A 10,357-nucleotide genomic window follows, 5' to 3' on the forward strand; every position below is an offset into this window, starting at 1 on the left:
TCGCAATCTGAGGGTCGCGGGTTCGAATCCTCGTCCCACCAAACATGCTCGCCCTTTCAGCCGTGGGGGTGTTATAATGTGACGGTCAATCCCACTATTCGTTGGTAAAATAGTAGCCCAAGAGTTGGCGGTGGGTGGTGATGACTAGTTGCCTTCCCTCTAGTCTTACACTGCTAAATTAGGGACGGCTAGCGCAGATAGCCCTCGTGTAGATTTGCGCGAAATTCAAAACAAACAAACAAACAGTCTAGTGTGTCTATCGAATTATAACCAGAGGAAAACTGTCACAAATAAGCCTCGTGTTATTTAGTAGGCCTAAGGAACGGTATCGACTATTAAGTGTGTGGACGAATAATGTTTCTAATTGGATTTAAGAATAGTGTTGGTGTAATATTTCAGAGCTTTCGATACAAAGTTGGTATTCTCTTTCGGATAGAAGCCTTTTTGGTATCGGAATTAATGTTTTCTAGCCCAATGTTTTCTAAGAAATTTACCCGTACCTGTACTAAATGTCGTAATCTGTACGATCTGACGAAGAGCGCTAGATCGAAACGTCATCCTTCTTTAAATAAAAACATAAAAAAATATGGCGATTGTTCAACCTTTTATTTAATTTTGATTTATTTCATTAGTCAATGAAAAGAAACGGTGTATATATATATATATATATATGAAATAGTTTCTGGATACTGGAGCCACCGCTTCGGGTATATTTTAATGGGTTTGTTTGTTAAACACAAAGCAACACAAAAAAGCAGTCTGTGCTGCGCCAACTACGGGTGTCAAAATGTGGGTTTCAGACTAGCCGCTGAGCCTCGTGGAAGCAGAGTGGGTTGGTAAAAAATGGTGCAGATTGACCCTTGGGTAGAACTCTAGATTTCGGAGCTGGCGAGTCTGATATCGCAGAATATTCCTTGTACTTTAAGTTGTGGGTGTGTTATAAGAGTGACAATCAATCTTTTAGTGTGGATGGTAGGATGTTGCTGATTGGCTGCCTTCCACCTGGTCACTAATTCAAAATTAGGGGCGACCGCAGATAGCCTTTGTAGTTTTGTCAAAAAATTTAAAATACAAATACAGGTAATAAAAATTGGGAAAATCGTGATCTATTCAGATATTTACCTCATTCCGGATTTCGGGCAAATTCCAGCAAAAACACGTTATTTTCTACGTATATCTGGACGTTACATCAGATAGTGGTTAGCGAATTGAGCTGGGAATTCTATTATTTCTAAATCCTGATGGCTATTTCCCCGTTTCAAGGTACATTTTAAAATATGGCCTGCTTTTGCGGACGATGTTCCATGACAATTTGATTATTATTTTTTTTTAATTACGAAAACAAACGAGGAGACTTTTAAGGGTGTCACCAGTATTTTCCCGGTGAAGGGGGCTCGACGAAAAATGGAGGGGAACTGTACTCTACATTTTGTGGGTACACATACTCTATATAGAAAGTGAACCAGCTTTAACAGTAATGGTTATTCGTTGGGTGCGGTGGCTACACTGGAGGCCAAGGTGCATTTTGGGGTAGTTCCGGCCCCCTTACTGCCAGCACTGTAGAAACTTCTGTTATACAGTTTCACTTTCAAAATTCTAGAAAAGCCTAAATATTTCATATTTCAAATTTTGTAAATTTGGGAAAGTAAAAACGTATTGTTTTTTTTTTAAAAAGAAGAATCTTAGTATTCAATCGTAATATAAAAGATATATTTTAGCTCCTAAAATAAGAATATATTTGGTCGTTAGATGGCAGCACCAGCAAACAACATTAAACCTAATGCAAAATATTTTGTCACTAAAAATATTTTATACAGTTATAAAACTGATAATATTAACATACTGCTATCCAAAGTTACTAACACTAAACACACACACACACATATATATATATACAATACAATGGGTTGCAGCTTCTTGCTATTATAATTCTTTAATAACTTGTGATGCTAAAGAATATGTGAAAACTCGCAACTCCTACCATTTTGCTAAAAAAAATATATCCGTGTATAATTTTCAACCTGAACTTCAGCTTACACTACGACACGTGAATTAATAGGTCAAGTTAGAAGTATTTAGGATTCAGGTGTCACCTTTCCTAATCTTGAACTGCTGACCAGAGGGCGAAGAGCAAATCAACAGCACCCGCCAACATAGGATTGACTGTTACGTTTACAAAGAGGTCAAGCGTGGCCCACTAGTTAACGTGCCAAACTATGAATCTGCGATGTCCATTGTTGTCATCTCGTCGCTACAAATAAATAAACCACGTTTTGCACTTTGGGGACATAGGTACGTTACAAAAGTAACAGTCAAATTCCAGTATCTAGTAAAATAAGAGTACCATAAGAGTTGGCGGAAGGTACTGTTGATTAACCACCTTCTCTCTAATCTATTAATTACAAATTAGGAACGACTAGCGGATAACCTTTGAATAACTTTGCATAAATATCCGAACAACAAAAACGAAAGTTTACAGTGTGCCCACAGCTGAAACTTCAGACGTGTTCAGTGACATCACGGCTCGAACCTATGATCCGATGCCTGGTATGCTAACAACTAAGGCCATTTCCAGCCCCTTGTCAACTAAAGCAAGTTAGGAAGAAAATATATCATTTACTTATTGTTGTTGTTTTTTCAATCAAACTCGCATGAAGAATCTAGGAACCGTCAAACAAACTGACAAACCCAACGATTCAATCAACAACAGAAAAGAAAACTTGTGGTTAATTTAACACTCATATTCAAGCCTTAGAGAGCGTGCGATAAATTTACATTAGAAACATAAACCCGAACATTTAATTTTTCAAAGTTAACTTGCTTTATAATTGGAATGCTTCAAAACTTTCATCGACGTAAAAGACAGAGTTTTAATTAGAAACGCCGTTTGCTAAAGCGCAAACATAATTTTGTAAATTTTACTAAACTTGTACGATACAATTACTAGAGGCTTTAAAACTATTTATATTATATTATCAATTGTTACTTATATATTACTTTCGTTTGCTAACAAAAGAGGGAGCTTTATTTATTGTTTAGTTTCGCGCAAAGCTTCACGAGGGCTATCCGCGCTAGCCGTCCCTAATTTAGCAGTGAAAGACTAGAGGGAAGGCAGCTAGTCAACACCACCCACTTCCAACTCTTGGGATACTCTTTTACCAACGAATAGTGGGATTGACTGTGCCATTATAACGCCCTCACGGCGGAAAGGGCGAGCATGTTTGGTGGGACGTGGATTAGAACCCATGACCCTCAGATTGCGAGGCAAGTGCCTAACCACCTGGCTATGCCGGGCGCTTTATTTATTAGTAAAACAATACATTGTAAATAACATACGATAAATGCTTAAAAAGTTAGTTTTAAGAATATGAGTCACTTATGTATTCCGTGTAACGGACTTTAGTAAAAATGTAATAAATATACAGAAGAAAAAAGAGTCAAAAAATGCAACCCTGATATTGAAATAATGACATAATAAAAAATAAAGGTGAAAACAAATATGGGATGTGGATACAGAAATGTCACAGAAAAATGAAGCTGAAATGTAGACAGTAACTTGATTGAAAAACAGAGGAAAAACGAGTATTTAATATAAATACAGCGACGTTCATGAGAATGTTTGTTTGTCGGGGTTTGTATTTTCATCCACCACGGGGAATCGAACGCCGAATTTTAGCACTGTAAGTTAGTAAACCGTGAGAAACAAAAGCGAAGCTGTAATGTAGAGACGGTAACATGGCTGAAAAAACGGGTGAAAAACAAATATTTTTTGTTATGAATACAAAAGAACGGAAAGGGAAGTTCTCATTTAACTATATTAAAAAAAAAGACTAGTATAAAACGGCCCCCCTTTATTTTTTTTATAAAGAAATTATTTACGATTTGGAACAAAACATAATAAAAGTTTCTTTATTTTACTTTGTTTAGCCTTGAATAATAACAGTAATTATTATATCAGCGTATTTACCACCGATTCGGAATCCGGAGTTTTTATCAGAAGTTTTTAATCCATTGCAAATATTTCGTAGCGCAGAATACCCAACCGTACGAAATAAAGGATTTTCCAAACTACTCTTTCTAACTGCTAAATTTGAAAACCGGAAAAACTGCTTTCAACTTGCTGTGTGCTGATCGTCGAAGAAGGACGTCCAGCTCATGTCACGTGATTCACGATTATGTAGAAACGAGCCGATGGAATTTCCACCTGTTATACTGTAAGTTCGCCATATCTTTTATATATATATGTTTACTTCCTGCACGTATAATCTAGGATAAATCCAACAACTGTCATTTTACAAGAAGAAAAAAAAAGCAATCTTTGTTATCTCACATTTCGTAAAAAATAAGATGTATAAAAATATGCTTCCCTTACACTTTCGTGGTCGTTCGCACGCTAGATTTTCTAACAGCATACGAAAGTAAACCTACCGTCTCGTCTTCTTCTAACCTTAGCAGTAGGCTATATTGGTGTAGTCCTGATCACTATAGCAACGGCTGACGCTTGGTAGTTGCATTGCAGAATTAGGTGAGGAAACTATATATGATTTGGGTAATAATTATATCTTATGTCTTACGTTTCATACAAAAGTTATATATCAGAATAAAATCATTCATTAATCATCTAGCCAAATGATGATGTTGTCAGGTAAAAGTTGGAAATGTAATTAAATGTGATAATATGTATATATATTTTTGTAATCTGTTATTAAGGATTCTCAATCTTTTTATAGTACAAAATGAACGTACAAGTATTTCTGGCTTTGCTTCTGGAAACGGCCTTGTCTTATCCTCAAGAAAATCATGGACTGGACTGGAGAAACCTTGATTTTGGATTGTTCCATGGGCCAAGTTACAGCCAACCGGAGGAATATAACCCTAATCCCGTCCCCGATGCGTGTCGCTGCGTCCCTCATGGTCAGTGTGAACAGAGTGTCAATATACCCCCGACAGCAGTCCATGTAGTAAGTAAAGAGATTATCAAATTAGCCGATATATTAGGGTTAATATTTCACTTTGTTAATACATTTGGTCTCTTTATTTTATCTTTAAAACAATTGGCCAGTGTTTACCAAACTTTTGTCATCCCCACCTCACCCACACATTTTAATAAATATGGTTTCTTGCTACCCTGGGGGGGGGCGCCCCACACTTTGTGCTAATCATCTAATAATTTGGCAATATTTCAGGAATCTCAACACAATCCAGTAAATTCATACAAGTGCGGTCCGTCTTTACATCTTTGCTGTTCGACTTCTGAAAGAAAAACCAACAACCAACCTTCTAAGCAACAGTGTGGCACCAAGACCTCCAGTAACATCAACCAACGCATTCTTCCCTCCTCCAGAAAACTTGGTCTAGCTGATTTTGGTGAATGGCCTTGGCAGGTAAGATCAACTGAGTTTGTTTTTGAATTTCGCGCAAAGCTACACGAGGGCTATCTGCACTAGCAATCCCTAATTTAGCAGTGTAAGACTAGAGGGACGGCAGCTAATCATCACCAACCACCGCCAACTCTTGGACTACTCTTTTACCAACGAATGTGGGATTGACCGTAACATTATAACGCCCCCATGGCTGAAAGGGCGAGCATGTTCGGTGTGACTGGGATTCGAACCCGCGACCCTCAGATTGCGAGTCGAGCGCCTTAACCACCTGGCCATGCTGGGCCAGATCAACTGAGTTCGTGTAAAAGGTTTTCGTTTGTTTATTTGTTCGTTTTTCAAAAACTTGATTCAAGAAAAAAAATGATGTCGTTCGGGCTCCGTCGGCTTTTAAAACACATTACATTTAAACTATTTATGCACTAAATTAATTACGTGTCCTGACTACAGGCTCCTAATAACGTAAGAATCACACAACCAAAAACATACTATAATATCATAAATATTTAAATCAATCACACTTATTACAGCTAAGTTCCACTATTTATTGATACATAGAAAATGAATGATTTCACCCAATGAGTGTTTAACAGGCAAAAACATAAACTTACCCAATACAATGCAATATATACATATGGATTCAATCAGTACTGAACGGTATAAAAACAAACCAGTGATTTAAGGGTTAATGTAACACTAATTCCAGTTGTGTGTATTTGGGAAATATATATATATTTTCTCGATTTCGTAAAATAGGTGTTTTTAATGTTAAGTTCAATAAAACACAAGTTTCGGGATGTAAATTACAAACACTTTTAAATGTCTAAAAGAACCTTAGACGTCCTGTCTTTTGGTGAAAATAACCACAAGACAAAGTACATTCACATACACATAACCAGAAATCTAAAAATCTTTTGGTGCGAATCCCCGTCAGCTGTGGGGACGTTATAATGTTATAGTCAATTCCATTATTCCTTGGTGAAAGAGTAGCCCACAAGTTAGCGGTGGGTAGTGTTGACTAGCTAGCTGTGTCCCTTCAGTATATCGCTGCTAACTTAAGGACGGCTATCGCAAATATAGTCCTGAGTAGCTTAGCGCGAAATTCAACACAAAAACCTTCTGCTGATTTCTGTAGTCTAAAGATTTGGCGTCACTTCAACGTGGGTTTTTCCCACTTTAAAGTCCTGATAACAGAATTTTAACAAAAATAATATAAAGTAAATAAGGATAATTACACAATTATTATTTTAAAATAAGATTTTATCACGAAGGATAATTGCAGAATAATTATTTTTAAATAAGATATTATCATGAAGGATAAGTACACAATAATTATTTTTAAATAAGATATTATCACGAAGGATAATTACTCAATAATTATCTTTAAATAAGACATTATCACGAAGGGTAATTACACAATAATTATTTCTAAATAAGATATTATCACGAAGGATAATTACACAATAATTATTTTTAAGTAAGATATTATCACAAAGGGTAATTACACAATAATTATTTCTAAATAAGATATTATCACGAAGGATAATTACTCAATAATTATTTTTAAATAAGAAATTATCACGAAGGGTAATTGCACAATAATTATTTTTAAATAAGATATTATCACGAAGGATAATTACTCAATAATCATTTTTTAAATAAGATATTATCACGAAGGATAATTACTCAATAATTATTTTTAAGTAAGATATTATCACGAAGGGTAATTACACAATTATTATTTCATGTTCTCTTTTCTCAGGCAGTGGTTCTGAAATTGGACGGAAATGTAAACATTTTTCAGTGTGGAGGTACTTTAATAGACAAACTCCACGTGCTTACCATCGCCCATTGTGTTTACCAGTACACGTAAGTTTTCTTTATTTGAGAAAAAAAGTATATTTATAAAAATAGTCAATATATTAGTAGGAGTTCGTGGACAAAGAAACAAATTCACGAACACACAAAGTGAATTATCGCGGGATTATTCCATAAAGATGTTTTGGTACTAATTCAATCTTTTTCATCAAGTGATTTTGAACTAGTCCTAGGATGGCAGACTATTCTGGATTAATCCTACCAAGACAGAATTCTAAACTAGTCCTGCCAAAACTGATTATTCTGAGCTAATAATATCAAAGCAGATTTTTTTAAACTAGTCCTACCAAGGCTGACTCTTCTCAACTAATCTTACCAATTTTTTTTTTTTATCTAATCCTAACAAGGCTACTCTTTTGAAATAATGCTATCAAGGTAGAATTTTCTTAGCTAATCCTACTGAGGCTAATTCTTCTGATGTAATACTACCAAGGTAGAATTTTCTTAGCTAATCCTACTGAGGCTAATTCTTCTGATGTAATACTACCAAGGTAGAATTTTCTTAGCTAATCCTACTGAGGCTAATTCTTCTGATCTAATGATATCAAGGTAGAATTTTCTTAGCTAATCCTACTGAGGCTAATTCTTCTGATCTAATGCTATCAAGGTAGAATTTTCTTAGCTAATCCTACTGAGGCTAATTCTTCTGATCTAATGATATCAAGGTAGAATTTTCTTAGCTAATCCTACTAAAGCTGATTCTTCTGATCTAATGCTATCAAGGTAGAATTTTCTTAGCTAATCCTACTGAGGCTAATTCTTCTGATGTAATACTACCAAGGTAGAATTTTCGTAACTAATCCTACTGAGGCTAATTCTCCTGAACTGTCCTACCAAGGTAGAATTAATATTGTTACAGACTTTCTTTGTTCTCGTGAAGTATATTAATAGTTTTGGCATATTTTAATTGATCTTGTGAAGTAAGTTTAATTTTGATCTTGTGAAGTAGAGTTAATATTGTTACAGATTTTCCTTATTCTTGTGAAGTAGAGTTAATATTGTTACAGATTTTCTTTGATCTCGTGAAGTATATTAATATTGTTGCATATTTTAATTGATCTTGTGAAGTAAGTTTAATTTTGATCTTGTGAAGTAGAGTTAATATTGTTACAGATTTTCTTTGATCTCGTGAAGTATATTAATATTGTTACAGATTTTCTTTGATCTCGTGAAGTATATTAACATTGTTGCATATTTTAATTGTTCTTGTGAATTAAGTTTAATTTTGTTGATTTCCGAAACTTCGAAGTGATACTTTTTTCGATGAAGTTTTTTGTTGGATTACACAGTAGGTTGAAGTTCGTTGATTATTTTATTCTACCATGTTTACCGGTATGTAGTTAATACTGTACTTGCTCTTACCACACATTGTAATAATCGAATTTTTCTCTTTTATCTCCCTTTATCCTCATATAAATATGCATTTCAACGTACGGATTTAATAACGAAACAATATTTCCACAGATCTAATAACGAAACCTTCTCTCCACAACTCTAATAACGAAACGTTCTCTGTCAAATCTAATAACGAAACATCCTCTCCACAACTCTAATAACGAAACGTTCTCTCCACAGCTCTAATAACGAAACCTTCTCTCCACAGATCTAATAACGAAACGTTCTCTGTCAAATCTAATAACGAAACATCCTCTCCACAACTCTAATAACGAAACGTTCTCTCCACAGCTCTAATAACGAAACGTTCTCTCCACAGATCTAATAACGAAACGTTCTCACCACAGATTTAATAATGAAACATTCTATTCACAGCTCTAATAACGAAACGGTCTCTGACAGATCTAATAACGAAACGTTCTCTCTACAGATCTAGTAAGGAAACGTTCTCTCGCAGATCTAATAACGAAACGTTCTCTTCACAGATTTAATAATGAAACATTCTCTCCACAGCTCTAATAACGAAACGGTCTCTGACAGATCTAATAACGAAACATTCTCTCTACAGATCTAGTAAGGAAACGTTCTCTCGCAGATCTAATAAGGAAACATTCTCTCCATTGATCTAAAGCTCTAATAACGAAACATTCTCTCCACAGATCTAGTAACGAATACCCCTTGAAAGTTCGACTGGGGGAATGGGATACCCAGAATGATCAGGAACCTATAATCCACCAAGACTACAGAATATCGAACATATACATACATCCCAAATACGACCATGAAAGGAAGAACCTCAAGGATGATATAGCTATTTTGAAACTAGATAAGGAGGTTTCGTTCGGTCCACACATTAATTCTGTTTGTCTGCCCTATTCCGAAGAAACATTCGAAGGTCTTCATTGTGTTGTTACTGGATGGGGTAAAGATGCTTATAGTAAGTCCACTGTTTATTTTGTCTAATTAGACCTGATTGCTGATGTAATCGCGTTATCCCAAAAAAAGACACCAGCACCCTTCGTGATTCTATGTGCTTCTATTGAAGATACAAAAAACAAACAAATAAATTAAGGGCACTTTTCAACTATCCAGCCACTACATGCTCGGTGACTTAAAAGGTTACTATGAAAATGAAGATATTTCAAATACCATTTAATTCCCTAAAGTACAACTATAGAAATTTAATTTTCAATCGTTCTTTTTTCCTTGGTGATGGTGAGGGATTATTGAAATGGCACATTTTCAAAATTAACTTTATAGAGGTTTTTATGATCAATGCTTAAAATGAATTATGTAACAACGTATCAAAATTTAGAGAAGTTATGAAATCTAATCATAACCTAGCAAAGTTAGTTTTGTATATGGTTTCGGGACTGACTTAACTACTTTAAGGTGGCCGAGCCTCATGAACTATTAGTAGGATGATGACTGAAAGTATTGTTAATAGTGAGTGTACCTAACTTCTGATTCGGGGCATTTTAATCGTCATAGGTTTTAGTTTTGTTATGTATACTGATTCATAGCATTAAGTAATTCAAGTCAAGATTGACTTCGTTAATTTATAACTAATCGACCTGTATAATTAACCTACTTTTTATCAAAAGTTCTAACTATTATATAAAGATATAATAAACGGTATTTTGAATATTTGTATATACATGTATAGGCTTAGATATATATATTGTTACGACATCGAGGTCTCG

The 10,357-nt window shown here is 34.9% G+C and overlaps 1 protein-coding gene across 2 annotated transcripts in view; it reads left to right on the top strand.

The window, feature by feature from the left end:
• The first annotated feature begins 3,969 nt into the window (after nucleotides 1–3,969).
• LOC106474220 (serine proteinase stubble-like) overlaps nucleotides 3,970–10,357 on the top strand; it is an 11,533-nt gene continuing 5,145 nt past the window's right edge. Inside the window, exons 1-5 of one of the 2 annotated variants that reach the window (XM_013934912.2) lie at nucleotides 3,970–4,214; nucleotides 4,731–4,961; nucleotides 5,187–5,384; nucleotides 7,144–7,250; nucleotides 9,314–9,591. In XM_013934912.2, coding sequence (XP_013790366.1) covers nucleotides 4,737–4,961; nucleotides 5,187–5,384; nucleotides 7,144–7,250; nucleotides 9,314–9,591 — 808 coding nt within the window. In that variant the 5' untranslated portion in view covers nucleotides 3,970–4,214; nucleotides 4,731–4,736. Of the gene's footprint in view, nucleotides 4,215–4,287; nucleotides 4,526–4,730; nucleotides 4,962–5,186; nucleotides 5,385–7,143; nucleotides 7,251–9,313; nucleotides 9,592–10,357 lie in introns of those variants that run through there. The other variant, XM_013934911.2, reaches the window with a different exon arrangement.

The sequence above is a fragment of the Limulus polyphemus genome, unplaced genomic scaffold, assembly GCF_000517525.1.
Source record: "Limulus polyphemus unplaced genomic scaffold, Limulus_polyphemus-2.1.2 Scaffold6962, whole genome shotgun sequence".
NCBI classification, from domain to species: Eukaryota; Metazoa; Arthropoda; class Merostomata; order Xiphosura; family Limulidae; genus Limulus; species Limulus polyphemus.